This window comes from Crocodylus siamensis, chromosome 1 (genome assembly GCF_052110815.1).
Source record: "Crocodylus siamensis isolate JL-2025a chromosome 1, ASM5211081v1, whole genome shotgun sequence".
Classification (NCBI taxonomy): Eukaryota; Metazoa; Chordata; order Crocodylia; family Crocodylidae; genus Crocodylus; species Crocodylus siamensis.
The window spans coordinates 109152687-109172395 of record NC_143395.1 but is presented as its reverse complement, the minus strand read 5'-3'; the positions used below and the strand labels follow the sequence as shown (position 1 = coordinate 109172395).

Genomic DNA, 19709 nt, shown 5'->3' with positions numbered 1-19709 from the left:
TACACTTTAATTTTTAAGCAGTAAAATTTTATATGGTTAAAAATACCTTTACTATTCATTCCTTTCCTGTTTGTGTTTTTTTTAACAGTCAAAGACCTCCCTCTTCCTAGGTTTGTTGTGTCAAAGAATGAACAAGAATCGAGACATACAGCCTCGTATGCTTCAGATGCTGATAATCCAGCCTCATATTCAGGTGTAATTCCTCCCCCGCCTGGCAGGGTACAAGCCAAAAAAGGCTCCGTGAGCCATGATGCAGTTCAGCAACGGACATCAACAGATCAACAGGTAATTAACCGAAACAAGAATTGTTATTCAAGGTATTGTACCATTATGCTGACTAATCTCTAGCTTTGAAGTAGCTTCTTTGAAATAACTTCACACAAGTTTTTGTATAAATGGTTATATTTGAAGTTTATATTTTTAATCTATCTAAACTGTTTGTGTGCATACAGATTGCAATATAGACTAAATCTAAAACTGCATTTATTTAATTTTACTGTTACATGAAACTCCAGTGATAGGACACGTACTCTTTGTTCTTCAGAATCCTTAGAGAGACGTGTTCTCTTCCTAGACCTAAAGAAAAATGCATTACATTCAAAAGCTTGCCTATGTTTATTGCAACCAAGCACTTGGTCCGATAAACTATTGTCCACACAAATCCTTATTTTGTTAGAAATATTTCATATATATGTTGCTTCTATGCACTGTTGTGTGTGTGGTGCCCCAGACATGAAGCAGGTTTTCAGATATGCTTAAAATAGAAGTTTGGAAATAACATAGTTATTAAGAGGTAAGGGAAAATGAGTTTAACTTAATGAGCAAGAACCTCTGATAGTTTTATTTCATTTTTTATATTTTTATTTTCTCCCTAAACTTTGAGTGATACCCCGAGGCCTAGCTATTTCCATACATTAAGCTGCCTACATTCTTATCCGAATATTCTTTAATCGAAAGATATTATAGGGCCTGCATGTGTGCTAAACTTTTATAAGTATTGCCTTCTGTCCAGTTCACTTTTTACTTAAGAAAATCCTTTGTACCATGATAGCCTCTACTGTGTCTGTACAGCCCCTTAATGGAGATACCACATCTGCTGGCAGTTTTTCTGTTGGTGTACTTGTATCATATCTCTGAATAACACAAGACAAGCAACAAGATAACTCTTTTTTGGGTTCTGTCTACATACTTGTATTGTCTGGACCAGGGGCAGGCAGTTGTTTCAGGTGGAGGGCTGCTTACCGAGTTTTGGCAAGCTATTGATGGCCACATTTTCCTCTCCTGGTCTGGGACAATGGGGCTCTTCCTACTTTCCTGCGCTGAAGTCTCTGCTTGGCAGGGGTTTTTGGATGGGGGGGCAGGGCTAGGCAGGCCTTGCTGCTGGGTCCTGCCACCAGCTTCCTCTGGGTCCTACTGCCCCTGGCTCCTGTCATCTTTGACAGGCACTTAGGAAAAAATAAATATTAATTTTGTAAATTTTTAGGGGTCCCATGAGCTGGATGGAATGGTCTGGCAGGCCAGATTCAGTCTCCCGGGCCGTATTTTACCGGGGCCATATTTAACCCACCCCTGGTCTAGACACTGGATCTGGAACCAACTTCAAAGAGAAGTGGTGCTGGCTCCTACCCTGGGGGTCTTTAAGAGGAGGCTGGATGAGCACCTTGCCACGGTCATTTGATCCCAGTACTCTTTCCTGCCATGGCAGGGGGTCAGACTCGATGATCTGTTCAGGTCCTTTCCGACCCTACCAACTATGAAAATATGAATAGACGGTATGGTTGTTTTTGTGCTCCTAGCCAAGCCAACTGTCTAGGCAGAAGCTTGTAATATAGCTCAAACCTGAAAATTTCAGAGGCTGAAACCCGCAGATTGTTCTTCTGAACTGGTTCCTAAAATAAACTCTGTAGCTGGGCCAGGAATTTGCAGTAGACTACAAACTAATACAACATGCAAAACATTGATAGGTGCCTGTATAGGGAACAAGACATGGAGTTATTCTGAGGAGAAAAAGGTGTCTTGAAAGAGTCCAAAAATTTAGTGCTGTCTTCTATGCATTGTTGTTATACCAGATCAGATTAGAACTAAATGTTAACCATAGTGGCTTGGTTTGGGAGATTCCAGAACCTTAGCACAGACTAGTAAGTAGGTTAGGAGGTTTGAGGTTTGTATTATCATATTTGATATTTTCTAAACTAACAGAAATATTCAGTCTGGGATTGGGCCTTCAGTTTTTGGGAGTCAGAAGTCCTTGGTTTATTTTTGTGCAAATGAACTGCTCTCTAAATCCTGGTTATTTTGGAATGAATGTCTTTGCAGATGTGACTTTACAGATTTGTAGAGTGGGTTAATACATAATTTTTATGATTCTGACTTTCCCCCATTCATCCTTTAATTAAGAATTAGTTGGTGGCTAACAACAAGTGCAATGGGGTTTCTGGTCAATTTAACACCTATGACCAAGAAGCTTCAACTTTGGACTTCTCAGTGAAAGCATTGTTTAAAAGAAATGTAACATTTTGGAACTGTGTTCATGTCTTCAGTTTCCCAGCCTGTCTCTCTGCTGCCTTTAGACACAGTGGGCCTTGGAGAAAACTTTGTCACAAACAGGCTTTTAGAAATCAATTAACCCTTGCTGTTGCCCTGGACTGTTGTTCTAATGCAGTGTCTACTTTACCTACAAGCTAATTCCCAAAAGCAAACCTTTAAATACCATTTTCTAGCCATCAGTATCAACTGTAATCAGTGAATTAACAAATTTGACACATGGTTATCAGACATAGATTTAGATGTCCATTCTAAATGATCTTTCTAATGTTCCAAAGCAGGGTAGGTGAATAATTCAGTGGAGTTTTCTTATTGCCATAGGCAAACTCCCACTGAAGTCAGCAGGAATAACTTGTGTAGGCACTTTTGAAAATCCCAGCAGCCACCTTCGTGTATCTTTTACATGCATAAGTATCTACAGATAACCTGGCTCTGGCCTTTGGGTTTTTGGAGTTGATCTCATCCACTCCTGCTTGATTCTTATTCATAGATTAGAAGAGAGAAACAAGCTTTCCTGCTTTTTCAACTGCCAGCTGAGTACTTAGCTTTCAAAAAGTAGTCAGATGAACAAAATTAGCCTTTCTGCACCTACTGGATAAATTAAAACCAGAAATAATTAAGCCCAAGCTTAAATGTAAAAGCCAGTTTGTTTCATTGCAAAGAGGAAACACAATATAAATAATTAAGACTGTGTAATAATGACACTTAAGAAGCTTGAACTGACCGTTTTTCCCCTCAAACTATTGTGTAAAAAACCCCCCAAAAACAACAACAAAAAACTAACCACCTATTTCTAACTTATTATTTGAGTGCAACTAATTGATATGACAGTTTGTTTAAATCGTTTTAATTTAAAATTTATTTAAAGCATTTTAACAGATTTTAGTCAGTTTTAGGCCTTAAGATATAGGTTTTCCTCATTTTGGGTTTAATTTTAAAACAGGTTCACTAAAAATAATTAATTTTATTTACCTGTGATGGACATCGGTAAGGACTGTGGAATCTTCCTTGGGTTAAATAGCAAGGGGACCATAAGTACTTCTCTGGACAGAGCCATGAATTCTGCCATTTATCAGATTTGGAAGAGAAGATGGAAAATTAAAGGGGCAGTAATCTTGTTCCATATACCAAATCTGTGGGGAAGGGGTGGTGGGCAAAACAGTAGAAAACCTGTTTCTGATGAGACTAAGGTGCTAGCACTAGATGGGTATAAAGCATATTTTAATAGGTCTTAGTGGCTTGGGTGATTTTTATGTTCAGTTTTTCACCTATAACTGAAAAACATTTTTTTTAGTTATAAAAAAAAAAAAATCCATGATCATTTGTGGCCAGTAAGTCTGCTGATAGGTGGTCATTAAGGAATTTTCTGCTTTGGACATCTCCCTATATTGCCTCTGTAGATTCACACCGGCCATCCTGCCTTTGCTGCTGTCAAGTATTGTTTTGTAACTCAGAGTGAAGATCAAATTTTAATTAAGCAGAGGTCTCTCCTTGCAACCGGTATTTTACATTAATATTGGGTGGGAATAGGAAGCCCATATATTTTCTGCTGCTTTTCAGTGATTCTGAAGTCTGTGAGCTAGTGCACCAGACTTGGATTGCAAGGAGTTTCTGAGAAGTTCAGTGCTGTAAGTAGTAGTAAGATTAACAGAAGGCTTTAGAATGTGTCTAAACATTTTTTATTTAATTTCCTATATTAGTCCTGTATGCTTCTGACAATCTCTGCCTTTGTATATTATACCTATAAGTAAATCACATTGTAGAAGATGCTTGGAAAAAAATTTTTAAAAATTAGGTTGCTATAAACATCTCTCTTTACATTTATGGTGAAATGTGTTATTTCTTGTAGCAGGACTGTTTCCCAGAGAACTAAATTCCTTGTGTCTCAGCTTGTCAGTCTGGCTAGTAGAAGTTAGAATAATAGAGAAACAGGGCATGGAAGGGACCCCCCAGAGGCAGGACCATCCCCATCTAAACCACTGCATATAAATCTGTCGTTTAACTTGTTAGTAAAACTACAGAGTCAAACCTGATAGCCACCAGGTGTAACACCTTAACATGCTGTAAGTGTGGCAGGGGGGCAGTGGCAGCCAATGTTGTACTGCTGTGAGTGCGGTTAAAATACACTTTTAAGGCCCAGGGAAGAAGAGGGCCATGTCCCAAGCTACAGGGGAAAGCAAAAACTCCCACTGTCTATACCAACACGGGTAAAAATTCTTTTCTGACCTCAAGTCTGGTAATCAGTCTGACCCTGAGTGGAGGGGTAAATCCTTTTAGCTAGGAATCTTTGGGTTGGAGTCTCAGCAGGAGCATTGGTACACCCCAGTCAATCCCAAGCGTAGGCTGCAACCAACCCCCAACACTTCTGGGGAAGGTGAATGCTCCCCCTCACCCCAACAAGTAGCTATCAACAAAGCCCCAAAGCATGGGAAATATCCATAGTAAAAGCATAGGCATTAGGCATAGCTTCTCCTAGATAAAGGGTGCTCAACAGAAGGCGTTGTAGAGAGGGCCTGTTAAATGTTTTACTTAATACTCTGTGTGCTCCTGTGCTTTACTTTAAACTTGGTGTGCCGCTACACTGAGCCCAGCTCATGCCCAGAGGAGATATCGCATTAGATGGACCTGACTCACTCAGTGTCTGCATAGATTGGGCAATTTAGTGGGGCTTTTTTGGTGACTTTATCTAATAGCTGATTGAATCAGCTATTAGATAAAAGCCCTGCTAAAGCACCCAACCTATACAGATGGTTCAGAGCTGGATCAAACTGGTAAAGCGCCCTTCCCCCATGTTTGGCAGCACCCTAAGTGTCTGTGAAGAACTGACTTCAGGTAATGAATACACAGTAGTCCTGTCGTTGTTCAGAGTGGTCCAAGCTTTGAGCATGCTTATGCCCTGGACACTGAACTCTCTCTTCACAAAAATTCAGAATATAGAGCTACTAAGGACAGGTCCACACTGTCTTTTTGAATTTAACCCTGAAGCACCACTGGAAGCATTGTCATTTGCTGCTTCTGTTCATTATGAATCCAAGGCCTAGAAATAAGATAATGAAGCTGGTTTAGCTTGGGTTTAAACATGCACCAAGAATTATCTCAGAACAGCTCTGGGTGCCTACTCAGGACTGTGGTAAACTTGACTTTGTTTGATCTCTTAGTTATGTCCTGTGTTGAGCAAGAGCAGCTGTCTGAGGCATGCTTTTTAGTATTGTTTTCAGGCTTCCACAGGGCTTGTTCAGTGAACTGTGTTCACGTCCTGAGTTATTCTTTTTTTTGTTGGAAACAGTTGCATCTGAATATTTGTATTTAAAAAAAAAAAAAAGTTAAATTTGGGTCAGCTTATTAACTTGAAATGTTAATGTACTTTTGAAATGGTAAATGAAGATAAAACGCTTAGCAAGTTTTAGGTGGATTATAAGTATATAGTAAATAACATTTCAGCTTTTGAGACCTAGGTTCAAGTGCAACTTTTATTATGAATGTAAGTGAACTTCATGATCTAGCTTTCCATAGTGGTTGTATGCTTGTAAAATGATTGTAACAAGGCACATTGTTGTACTGCAAGAATACTGGGATCGGGGAGTGAACACTTTTGGGTGGGGGAACTATGTTCAATGTCCATTGTATTGTGCCTGACTTCTGCTGTTTCCTCACTTTAAGTATTTAAGTCTTCTTTATTCCAACAAGAGTGTTTTAACTGCTAAACAAACCTTTTTTAAATAAGAAATAATGATTGTATTTTTATTATTTACGTCACAGTACAACATTTTTTAAAAGTTCCTTTATTTTAATAGGAGTCCACATCTCCAGTTGTTTCACCACAGCAATCCCCACCAACCTCTCCACATACATGGAGGAAGCACAACCGCCACCCCAGCGGAGGGAATAATGAACGACCTCTTGCTGGACCTGGGCCTTTTTGGGCTCCATTTAGTGAAGCACAACCAGGTATAAATGTCTTACGTTTTACTTCAAATGTTGCCTGAAATTGTGGAACTTTTTAGAAAAGTTTATAGTTTAGGTTAGTTTAGCTTTACAGTTTCAGTATTGAGAACAACTCAGTTGCAGACTGAAGTGTTTAAATTGGTACCAGTACTGCAAAACCTTCTATCCTGGCTGTAGCAGGCCAATTTCATAAGTGTGATATGACAATAAATTTGTGGAGGGAGGGGTAAAAGGAAAGATTATGAACTTTGCAAGAGAAAAAATATATCGTTATAAAATTGGTACATTGTTCAAGCTCAACAAGAAACTTTCAAACAACTGTAAAATGGAACTTAGAATGCAAAGAGGATAGATTACAGTACTTGCTGTCTGCTTGAATTATGCTTTTCTTTAAAGTAGGTTAAATTTCAATTTTTGTCAGGTTAAAACTAATATATTTCTTAACAGTCTGAGTTTTCTGCGTTAATCTAGAGCTTCTACAAGTGTTAAAAATTCAGTCTTGAATTTTTTTGTTTCAGTTATGTTGGAGAGTGTATTCATACATTCATGACTTCTGTGCTGTTATAACCATTCCGTGTAGTTAATTATTTCTTGTCAGGCATTAAGAAGACTTCTAGTCTGTGATCAATTTCTCTTGAAATGTAAAGAGCTTTTCACCTGTAATGTCCATGTTTCTACAAGTTCCATTTTCTTTTCTCCATTGTTCCAGATTTTCTACAGTGAAAGGGGCTCCTAGTTTCAGTTACTCTTGGCTTGGTTTGTTTTCTGTTAAGAATATATTGTATTTTATAGTCGTGTTTTTTATATTAAATTGAATTATGCTGTGACTTATTTCTTACTTTATTTGAATGCTTATGTATATCTGGGTCTCCAGAATTATTAGCCCACTATTTTACATCATCTTTTCATTGCTTTTTTGTAGTTCTTGCTGCAATAAGCCTTTGAGGATAAGGGAGATTGTATAATCAGAACTGGTTGAAGGTATTTTCCTTACCTGTTAAATCCTTAAGAAATACTAAAATTTGTCTTATTTTCAGGGGTACCTAAAAAGGAAATGGGTCATATGCAGTGGGTTGTGCCAAACATGAAGGTCTCTCAACAAATGACATGCCCTGCTCAGTCGGGTTTATAAATTAAGAGATTAAACAGTTTAATGTGGGCATATGCCATGTACAGGTTAGAACAATTCTATTTAGGTTACATTTTTAATGGATAAATTAATGTCACTTTCCCCCTTAAAAAAAACAACAACTTGCGTACAGAGGTTATGATGAGATCAAATGTAAATGAGTTATTGCTGGTGCCTTGTCTTTTAGTTTGCAAAGCCAGTGAACTCCAGGCTTTAGTCAGTAATTTGCTGGTACCAGTTTTGTTACTGGAAATTGTCTTTTTTTTTAATAAACCAATGAATTCCCTCTTAATTCATCAACTGTTGCAGCAGTGTTTTTTCCTGTGATGCCGATTTAAGTCTAAGAAGTCCTCTCTGAATCAAAATACATACAAGTCTTTTTAATTTCAGCCCTATTATTTCTCATGCTGAAGTGCTTTTACTGAACTTAAAATCATTCTTAGTACATCCCTGTGGAGGAATTGCTTGATTTCAAAACTTTAAGACTAGAGATGACTTATTTTACTGTTGGCTGAGGGCTAAGTGTTTCTGTCGGGGAAAAACTTTACTTCGTACCTTAAATTGTTGCCTGGTTCTGTTACAAATACTAGCTATACTTTTTAAACATAACTTTCACACTCTTTTGCTCTCCCCTGTTTCTGTCTTTAAAAAAAGATGTTGTATTTGTATTAAACAAGGGTCTAGCAGAGTAGTTGCATAAAGTTTGGATAACTGCTCTGCTAAAATTCAAAATCAAGCTCTGCCAGTTCATCTTAGTTCTGACCTGTGAAATTCCCTTTCAGTTCCAGTCTTAGACCTCTCTTGGATAATTAGCTAATATCAAATTATAATGTCCTACTGTGTGGAACCATTGTACTAGGATATGAGATGAGACCACGATATTTCACTTGTGAATCCTGACCTGTAAGAACCCTAGTCTCTCTGGCTGTAACACAGTAAATCATGGTAGGTTTGAGAGAAGTGCATCTAAATTTTAAGAGCTTGTTATTGTTAGCCTTTTTCATTACTTAAGCTCCCTATATTACTTTTCTTCTCTTGATTAAGCATATTGGTTTTAAATATGTCTAGAGTAGGGTAAGAACTGGTTAGACATTACTTGGAGAAGCTATACGTTGTCAGGTAGGCACACTGTAGGGTACAAAATAATTGGCTGAAGTAATTTCAAAGCTATTGACTTCAAAGGTCTCCTTTGAGAGCTCATGGAAGTTAGGTGTGTTCCCAAATGATTGGAAAAGAGTAAATAATCGTGGCCATTTTTAAGGAAGGGTAAAAGAAGGATCCAGGGAATTACAGACCAGTTGGTTTGACCTTGATACCTGGAAAGATCAAGGAGTTGTTCCTCAAGGAATATAATATGAAGCATCCAGAAGAGTACAAGTTGATCAGGAACAGCCAGCAATGGATTTGCAAAGAGCAAGTCATTCTTGAACAAGCTGATTTCCTGTTCTGATAAGATAAACTTGAGGGAGGGCAGTGGATGTGAGATCTTGACTTTTTAGGAAGACTTTTGATATAGTCTCCCAGAGCATTCTCATTAACATGCTAAGGGAATACAGGCTAGACAAAAATACTGTAGGTGGATACATACCTGGTTGGATCATCGTGTTCAGCAAGTAGTCATCAATGGCTCAGTGTCAGGCTGGGATGAAGTATCAAGTGGGATTCCCCAGGGGTCTGTCCTAGGTCCAGAATTATTCAACATTTTCTTTAATGAATTGGACAATGGGATTGAATGCACACATGAAATTTGCAGGCAACTCCCAAGTTGGATGGAGTTGTAACTGGAGAATGAGGGTAGAATCCAGAATTGACCTAGCTAAATTGTCAAAATCATCCAAAATCAATTGGATGAATTTCATCAAGGACAGGTCCATAGTCCTGCACTTGGGACAGAATTATTGTATACACAAATACAGACTGGGTACTGCAGAGAAGGACCCTAGGGTTGCAGCGGACTATAAGATGAAATATAAGCCAACAGTATTCAGCATATGGGGTTGTATAATAGGAGTGTTTCTTGCAAATCAAGGATGTAATTCTTCTGCTTTATTTGTCACTGGTGAGGCCTCACCTGGAGTAGTGTTTTGAGTCCCATATTTTAAGAAAGTTGTGAATAGATTGGAAAGAGTTCCACAGAGAGCAGCAAAAATTATTAGAGGGAGATGAGGAAAAGCTCAAAGTAGTATGATTATTTAGTCTGGAAAAGAGAAGACTTGAGGGGGTGGGATTTGATGAGTCTTCAGGAACAGGTTAGACAGACACATGGTTGAGATAATTTAATCAATGAGGATCTTGCCCTGAGCAGGGCATTGGATTAGATGACCTTACGAGGTACCTGCCAGCTCTACTTTCCTATGATCTTATGAAATACCTGAAGGGCAATGATGTTGAGGATGGAGATTTTTCTTTATGGCTGTAGGGAACCAGGATTAAGGGCAAGGAGCAGTAAGAGTTAAAATCTGCAAGTCTAAAGTTCTGTAGAAAGTACAGGGATGCATCAAAACATTTGGAATCTGATCAAGAACATCATGGGATGGAGAGAATTGGTGCAACCTGCCATAGGAAATAAGAAAAACATGTAGGATGGTACAACCAAAACCTGGTAAATAGAAATTAAATAAATTTAGCATTTGGCAAATTGTAAGTTGCATGGCACCAGTGTAATTGTGTGTGTAAATGATGTAGACTTGAAGTAAGTGTTTCTAATGTATAAAAAGAGTGGAATGGAAATGCCCTTTGGATTTGTGTTTATTCCTGCACTATCCCTGCTATCAACCAGTATGGTCACCTAGCTGATTGTATGAATAAAGGCTGCACAACGTTCTTACTGAGTAGCTGCTGCATGTTTATTTGAACTATATTGCAACAGGACCTGAGAGGTCCTTGGAGGCAGCAACACTTTGGTGCTGTGACCCAGGTAAAGAGTGACTTGGTGGTATATCCACATGGCCAGGCAGTTTTGGGTCTTTGGGGAATTCCCGTAGGTTGTTGGAAGATATGCAAGTCAGTGACTGCTCTACTCTATCAAGGAGTGTGACCAAAATAAACCACTTTTTGTTAGGGGTGTGACCTAACAAAAAATGGATTTAGCCTAAACACAATATAGTTGGGTTCGAGTACTGTAATGTATCTGAATGTCTTGGGTGATTCCAGGATAATGGGGGATTATTCAGTTATCCCAGGAAGTCTTGGAGCAAAATTGGGATTGTATTGGAAATGTGTTAAGGAGTGTGGTACTGAACAAGAAAGGTAAAGACAGCAAAAGGAAAGGTCTTCTGTTGTACAAGGTCTTGTCTAGGGATTGGCATCTTCCACAGGCAAAATGTCAACTTGTTGAGCTGGATCAGAATACTAGAAGAGGAAAAAGTTGCTCTACAAGGGAAAAAAAAGATGCTTTTAGGGTACAGGCGGCTGCTGCTGCTGTTGCTGCTACCTTCTTAGCTAAAGATGGGAACTGTGAAGATACTGAACAGGAAGGAAATAAAGTCATTGAGGTAACTAATTTGCAAAACCGGTTAACTCAACAATGAAATGAAAAATTCCTGGCATTTCTTTTACTTTTCAGTATAAACCCTACTGCACCTCCTACACATGAGACCATGCAGACACAACCATGGGTGAATCCAAAGGCAGTCACCTAGACAAACTGTACTGCCACAAGCACCAGTGATGCTTAAAATTGAAAGAAAACCTTGTAGGGGTATATATCATCAAACCACAAAAGACGAGCATGTGATAGTGCTAGAGGTTGAATCTTTTCTTAAAACTTGTGATGATTGTAATAAATTTGTAACGTGAGTCTTGAGAGGGGTAGAATTAATACTGCAGCATTAATTAACAGCAAAGGACTGGCAAATTATAGTGCATAAAGGCTCTAGGATGTTCCGTATGGTCCCCAGGTGGAGACTTAATCATGGGAGGAGCTATGGAACAGTTATAGCTCTTGTGAAGCATTTAACTTTAGAGTACCAAAAGCTGAAATGGATCCAATCAATATGATCCCCGAGTTAGGATCCATGGCAGTAGCAGACAGAACCGTCATGTGGTGGAATCTTCAAGCAACCTCTCAACACCTGCAGTAGGAAGTGGAGGCCACAGAGAGGTATTTTTACATGCTGTGCTTGAGGATTGAGAGTATATGCTACAGTTTAAAACAGACCCTGTTGATGTAGAGGGTATGATTTCACAAGCCAACAACTGGTAGAAACAAAATAAACAAGCTATTTCAGTAGAAGCCACCAAATATGTTCAAAATAGTTAAGTCCCAAGTGCATGAACTTTTAGTTCTGCAAGGAGAAAATATTAAAGCAGTTCAACTTAAGTCTCCTGGGCTAGGGACAGACATTACGCATACCCCAATTTAAGTGATCAGAAACTGGTTTAAATCTGTAATGGAACAGATGTTCAGTGCACATAAACCAGTTTGAGAGAAACCTGGTTGAATAGTATCAGGCTCAACTGATTTGGCTCAAATCAGTTTATGGAATGTCTGTCCCAGACCCGTTGTTCGTTTAAGTTAAACCAGACTCCCCCAGTGTCCTGGCATGCTCTCTGAGCTGGGTGGGGTTCTCTGTTCCTCAGCAGGCTGGCCCCTCCCCTCTGCTGCAGCTCTGGCAGTCTCTACAGGCATCTGCCTGGCTTCTGTCCACCCCCGCCACTTCCCACTCTCTGCTAAGCAGGCACTCCCCTGTCCCTCACAGATACCACTCAGCATTAGCTTGCAGACCACATGCTGGCTACCTCCATGCACATGGGACAAAGAATCAACAGGTAGCTGGTAATGTCCCTCTGCTGTTTTCTTAATGGAGTGATAAACATTTCTTGCTGGGCTGCTCAGGAGCAAGGGGGGTGGGAAACAACGACACCTGCCCCAGCCTGGCCATGCCCCCCTCAGCTCAGCTTTGTGGAAGGGAAGGAAGGCTGCTGTAGTGCCCCCTGGCTTTTAGCCTGAGCCACTGTAGCCATGTGCCTGTGTTTCTGGAATGTCTGTCTGGTTACAAAACTGATTTAGCCTAGCCAGGTTAGACTAACCTGCAAAGATTGAATCAATTCAGGCTCAGGCTTTTTGAATGTCTGTTCCTAGCCCCAAGGACTGGATTGCAGGCATGTGTGTTGAAGGGTTAACTCATGAATGTGAAGTGAATCCAGCTGTTGCCTGTCATCAGCATTCAAAGAAATTCATGGAAATTAAGTACAAATGGATGATAGAGTCTGGTTATGCAGATGGTAATAGCCATTATGTACAAGGACAGAGGAAAAGAGGATTATCAGCCTTAAAGATGAAGGGAAATGAAATGTTAAAACCTTTCAGTACCTTGCTATGTGCTCATTGGTACCAGTAGGATCTGGCAGAACTTTGCAGGCAACAACGCAGACACTTGCCTGGGATGGCTTAATTAGGAATGATTATGTCTTGAGGAGGAGGCTGGACTACATGGCCTCCTGTGGTCCCTTGTAGCCCTACTTTCCATTATCCTATAATAAAGTGGGCACCACCACCTTTATCCTTCCAGGTTCTTGAATGATAGAGGTTGTGGCTGCTCTGTTTTGGGCTGAACTCAATATTGGCATTGTGTTTGGTATGCTCAGAGATGGTTACTGGCTCAGTTCTTTAGGGGATTTAAGTGGCAGAATGCCTTGTTTGAGGATACTGATGAAGTTTGTGTGAGGTAGGTGCTGAGGTTCTCTGCCCTTCCAAGGCGGAGGCAATTTTGAGCATTCTTCTACCCACTGTAGAGATTAGGTGCCAAGTGATGGACCAGAGATTTGCATCCTGGTCCCCCAACTTCTAGGCTAATAACTGAATTATCTTTTCTGCAGAGGGAGGGTTTTTTGGTTTTGTTATTTTTTTTTTCCTCCCCAGTCATCTATTTAAAAAAAAAAAAAAAAAAAACAAACCTCTGGTGAATCTGCCTGCTGCTTTGGTCATTAATCATTCTGATAATACAGTTGGTGTCCAGTTAGTTGAAGCATAGTGGTCTAACAAACATTGCATGTGTGGTGTATGGAAATGCCTTTAAGCTTTATCAGCACTTCATAGTGTACAGAATATTACAGGAGCGTGGAAGACTGGAAGGTTTTTATCACAAAAATAAGCTTGCACAAATTGAATGGCATTTTATGGTGTGATGAAATGTATTGTGGCCCATCTGTACAGTAAAAGACAAACATTTCAATTTATGGGTATACAGCCTCATCCATGAAAAAATATATGGGTCTAAGAATTTCATGCTTTCCATAAGGTATGGGACCAGGGTGAAAAGTTGATTTACTGAATCAGTGATTTTTTTTTTTAAGGTCCAGTATCTCTTCTATAAGGGCTTGAACTGTATAACCTATACCAAGTGAAAACTCTGTTACCTTTCTGGAGATGAAAGCTGTTAACTTCAGCTTTGCTGGTGTAAGATTTTAAAATTGCTCCGTTCTGTTTTTCATCTTGTCAGAACTTTATTGAATACTTTGTTCTATAAACAGTAACTTGTACTTAGCTAGAAATTAAAGCAGTAATTTTCAACCGGGGTGTTGTGGCACCTTTGGGAGTCATGGGATCTTTCTGAAGGTGCACTAGAGTTCCACACTGTTAGCACTGCATAGGTATACAAACACAATTCACAAGATAAACCCAGAGATTTCAAATGGGTATGGGAATGTTTCAAAACCATTCAGACCTGTTGTGGTCTTCCCTTTTGTTGTAAAGAACTCAAAATTGCACCACTATTTGTTCCATAGTTATAAAAACAAATGAAAGCTTAGAGCTGGAATTTCCCAAGGCGTGCCTTTTGTCTAATAAGGTTGAAACCCACTGGCTAAGTACAGACAATTGAAAAGCCCAATGCTGAATCAGTTCAATCTTTGTAGGTTAGTCTAAGCTGCATAGATTGAACAGATGAGCAGGCATTCACTTTTGATTCTGAAAATGTAGCTACATGCCTGCAGTGGCCCAGGCCAGAATCTGGGGGGAGGAGAGGGAGCACTACAGCATGCCTCCATACTTGGCTGGAGTAGACAGTTTGGGCCAGGAGTAGCTTGCCCACCCTAAGTGGGGGGAGGTGGAAAGCATTCTGGGATGCTGGAAGACTGTGAGTCAGTCTGAATTTGGAGGGGATCTGGGACAGAAGTTCAGTAAACTGGTTTAACCTAAATAAGTCTGATGCAATATTTACCCAGGCTTATCTTAAGCTGATTTTGGCCATTTTGAAAGTGGTTTATGTGCACTTAGCTTCTGTTGTGTTACAGATTTGAACTGGTTTCTGATCACTTATGTTGGTTTATGTGTAATTTCTGTCCCTAGCCACTGAGTTAAAGGGATGAAAAATCTTTTGGTTTTTTAACCCAACTGTTGCAGGAATATAAAGACTTCCTAAGTTTACTTCTTGAAGTCTGTATAGATGCATAGCTTTCTTGCCTGTTAGAGTTGTTCATACCAACAAGCCTGTTTTCCTAGTAGTTTCTCAGATGTTTGACTAAAACAAGTCTTAACAATGCTGAATAAAAATCACTTACCTGTCTCAATCTGAGTTTCAGTTTGTGTCTGCCACACCTGTAGAGGTCACATATTTGTCTTCCAAGGGTGAAATGGATTCTTGACTGTCTTGTAGGAAAAGAAAACAGGTGTGGGTGTGCATGTGGGTAGATGTGAGAGAGAGAATCTTTCACACCTTCATTACCTAATCGAGAAGAAACAGCATAAAAATATTTATATTTTGCAGACCATTTGGAGCACCACCTCTAGCAAATAGAATATTATTGGCTGCCCAAAATAGTTCAGAAATGTCTTGATGGTTGAAATGGCATGCTCAAACGAGATGGTAAAAAAGTGACACACTGCGACTGTTTTGAAACAAGGCCGCCTAGGCAAAGAACATGTAGATAGAAATCTCCCAGACATAGGCCACATAGAACAATTCCATTTCAACTGGGTGAATTGCTGCTTTCCCAGTAGAAACCATAAGTGTACAGGTGTTCTGTCTTTTCCTTGCAGAGCAAAAGTGGTGGTTCCAAGAGAAAAATGGCCTGACTTCAACTAAGTAAAAGTAACTCTTGGGAGAATAAACTTTTGTATACTGCCCTACAGCTTAAGACCTCCCAGGGACCAGGACGAGTGGAGCCACGGATTTAGGCTTCTGTGCTTCCCAGAGACTGGGGTCACCTGGGACTGTAGGAGGCACAGAGGAGGGAAAGAGCTGCCACCTGTTCCCTGCTGGTTTCTCCCACAACACTGTCCTTGGAGTGAGAACTGGGCAAGGGTTTGGCCTGCTGTTACAGTCCCCCCAGGAATGGAAGAACTGGAGCAGCCCATACTTTTGCTTAGTTACTTACACTGGGATCATCCCAGTCTTGGAAAGATGCGAGGGGCAAGAGAAAGGGGTCAATTGTAGGCAAACACCTGTACTGCTCCCCCTCCTGGAATCATTTTTAGCAGTGAAAATTTCCCTTTGTTAGAAATGAATGTTTCTACATACCATAGCCATCAGAAGAAATCTGAGAGATTCTGTGCAGCCATCATTGTGGGCACATTGTGGGCATTGAGCTTATGGAGCTTCAGCGCATGTTGCTTTGAAGTTTAAATGGATGATCCAGTTTGATGTCAAAGTGTATATGTAAGGGACTTCAGGTTCAAACCACCTCTATTCTTTTGTGACTGATTTCATAGAATCATAGAGAAACAGGGCTGGAAAGGACCTCCAGAGGGCATCTAGTTCAAGCTCCCTGCCTGATGCAGGATCATCTCTATCCCAGCCATCCTATGCAAACCATAATCTAAACTCTACATAAGGCTACCATCCACCCTGACACAACGGAGACATAGCACCCTAACCCGCCACAGGTAAAGCAAAAGAACCACAGCAGCCAATGTCCTGTTTCTATGAAATATTGTCAATATATGCTCAAGCGATGGTAGTATGGGGAATAAGCAGGAGGAACTCACCCTCAGAATAGCCAGTTCAGACCCAAGCATAATAGGGCTTACAGAAACTTGGTGGGATTCATCCCACGACTGGGCAGTTAATATTAAGGGCTATAGGCTTTACAGGTGGGATAGAGAAGGAAGGAAAGGCGGGGGTGTGGCGCTCTGTCACGGAGCAATACACATCCGCTTGCCCCTCTGACCCCATTTTGCTGGCAGAGGAAGAGCTCTAGGTCAAGATACAAGGGAGCTGTGGGGAGAGGGATCTAATGGTGGGGGTCTACTACAGACTCCCCAACCAAGGAGAGGAGCTGGACCGGGAATTTTTGGGCCAGCTTGCAGAGGCACTTAAGGCAAGGGATGTAGTTGTCATGGGAGATTTAAATTACCCGGACATCTGCTGGGAGGAACAGTCAGCTGGGTCGGACATTCCAGGAGGTTCCTGGCTGAGATACAAGACCTCCAGTTAATTAAGGAGGTGCACAGTCCCACCAGAGGAAATGCTCTGTTGGACCTGGTCCTGGCCACAGGTGCCGACCTGGTAAGGGGTCTCCAGGTCCTTGACCACCTGGGTGATAGCGATCATTGCTTGCTGGAATTCATCATCCAGCGCAGGGTGTCAAGGGCCTGCAGCAAGGCGGTAGCCCTAGACTTCAAGGGGGCCAACTTCAACGAGTTGAGGAGATTAGTGCGAGAGGCGCTGGGGTTCTCGAGGGCAGGGAAACTCAGTGCCCAAGATGAGTGGTCGTTCCTTAAGGAGAAAATACTCAGGGCCCAAGGGGTGACCATCCCAACAAAAAGCAAGGGGGGCAGGGGTGCCTGAAAGCCCCCCTGGCTCACCAAAGGTGTATGGGAATGCCTGATTGCCAAAACCAGTGGAAGGGGAGTGCTGTCTCCAAAGAGGAGTATACCTCCTCTGCTTGGGCCTGTAGGGGGACTGCCAGAAAAGCTAAGGCGGACATAGAGCTAGGACTTGCGTCCAAAATGGGAGATAACAAAAAATCCTTTTTCAAATATATAAGGAGGATGAAGAAAGCACCGGGAAATGTGGGGCCCCTGCGAGATCCTCTGGGCAATCTGGTGGTTGCACTAGAGGAGGAAGCAGACCTCTTTAACCAATTCTTCACCTCCATTTTCTTGTGCAGGGACCGGGACTTCCCCACCATGATGCAAGATGAACCGAGGGAAGCGCCTCCAGACCTCAAGTTGGGGAGGACCGGGTTAGAGAGCTTCTGGAGGGGCTGGAAGTGTTCAAATCAGCGGGTTCAGATGCTCTCATCCCCAGGGTGTTGAGGGGAGCTAGCAGGGCCCTTGGCACGGGACCTGGTGACCATCAATAAACTCACTAGGGGGGACCAGAAGGGTCTGGGAGAGACCTTGTTTCCCCTAGCACCCCCTGGCATAGCAAGGAATAACGGCCACAAGTAGTTGGAGAGTAGATTTAGATTAGACATCCGTAAGAACTACTTCACAGTTAGGGTGGCTAGGATCTGGAACCAGCTTCCAAGGGAAGTGGTGCTGGCTCCTACCCTGGGGGTCTTTAAGAGGAGGCTCGATGCCTACCTAGCTGGAATCATCTGAGCCCAGTTTTTTCTCCTGCCCAGGCAGGGGGTCGGACTTAAAGATCTACAAGGTCCCTTCCAACCCTACTTCTATGATCCCAAGAAAAGGGCCGCACCCCCAGTATAGAAGAAGGCAAAAAGCCCTACAGTCCATACCACTACTGAGTTCTCTGAACAACATACTTGCAAAATAATTCAGTTTACCTGAAACTATGAACAGTTCCTTATTCAATCAAAGCCAGAGTTTAGGAGGTATATGGCAAGTTCATTCTGACTAAACTTTAAAAGATCAGAGTTTAACTGACATGCATAATTTCTCTTCACCTAAAAAACCATGAAAAATTACTTTATTTGGAAATTTCAGAATAGAAGTTAAGAATACAGTGTAGATTAAATCTTCAAAAAACCTTGAGCACTATTAGGGATATAGGTTTTGACTCCCTGCCTGACATCTAACACCTTCAGGGAAGAAGCCTGATGGAGCCTCCTCTCTGCCTGACCTGAATAGTCACAGAGCAACTTTTTTACCCTACCCTCCTTTACCTCCCTGGGCAGGCAGTGGGGAGAGGAATTAGTACCCATAGCCTAAGGGGAAAGCAGAGAGAAGCCTAATCAGTTAAGCACTGGGGTGCTCCTTCCCTCCCAAGTAGGACTTCATTTGAGCTGTGTTCTCTGGATAGGCTTATCTTCTCTCCTCCTCCTGGGAATCAAAGAGCTTTGGGAGCTAGGAGCAGCTCCCAGCAGCAGCTATGTCAGAGCTGCTATGTTATACATTAATTATTTAACCACAGATATAATTGGAGGAGGTTAAACGAATATTTTTTTAAAGGATATTTACATCCCTGGTACAGGATGTGTGGAGTATTTCATTGTTTATATATTGAACTGAGAAAACAGAAGAGCACATATTTAGTGTAGCAGTGCAGATCCTACAGTTCACTGTAATGTGTAGTTTTGATTTAGGTGTGAAAAGGGAAAAAGTCACCCATAATTGCTGAACTTTTATAAAAGACTAAAAGAAGTTTGGTTGATATTTGAAAATCTGTATTTCCTGTTTCATGTAAGAAATCAGGTGGGATAAAAGTAGAACTCTGGCAAGTGTTCAGACTCAAACAAAAAAATAACAATAGAATCCTTCCAAGCAAAAAGGCATTATTTCAATTACCTGCTTGACACTTCAGTCCTGCGGTGATAATAAAGGAACACTGAATCATTTTTCCAGCATGAGCAGATAATATAATACTTGAAGGTGAAGCTTGCAGAATCCCAGCATAAAGGAAGCAGAGCTATGAGAGAGTTGCTACTGACAGTGTAGAGCAAAATTGTGCATGTAAGATGTAGTAAAGTATGCATGGTGGATGTGGGAAGACCTTAAAATGTAGTGGCCCACCAACCATAGCGCAATGTGGATATCAGCCCTTATTTAATGTTTGTTTATTAAGGGCATTAAGTAAGATGCACATAAGGAAGCTGTACTGGTAATGGGTGCCTTAACTGGGGGGGGGGGATGGGAGATGAAGACAAAATATTCCTTCAGCCCCCATACCCAATAAGACTTTAGAATGTAACTACCATCATCCACCATAATCAGAATAGTCTTTGCAGAGCAAGTTAAAAAAAA

General features: G+C 41.1%; 1 protein-coding gene across 6 annotated transcripts in view; it reads left to right on the top strand.

Moving 5' to 3' along the window:
* The window catches only part of REPS1 (RALBP1 associated Eps domain containing 1), a 104995-nt gene that overhangs the window by 40676 nt on the left and 44610 nt on the right, over positions 1-19709 (top strand). For all 6 annotated transcript variants that reach the window (XR_016441478.1, XM_090040432.1, XM_090040423.1 and 3 more), the window contains exons 3-4: positions 89-285; positions 6339-6492. Coding sequence is in view for 5 of the 6 variants with exons in the window: in XM_090040432.1 (XP_089896558.1) it covers positions 89-285; positions 6339-6492 (351 nt within the window). In the remaining variant the exon portion in view is untranslated. The remainder of the gene's footprint in view (positions 1-88; positions 286-6338; positions 6493-19709) is intronic.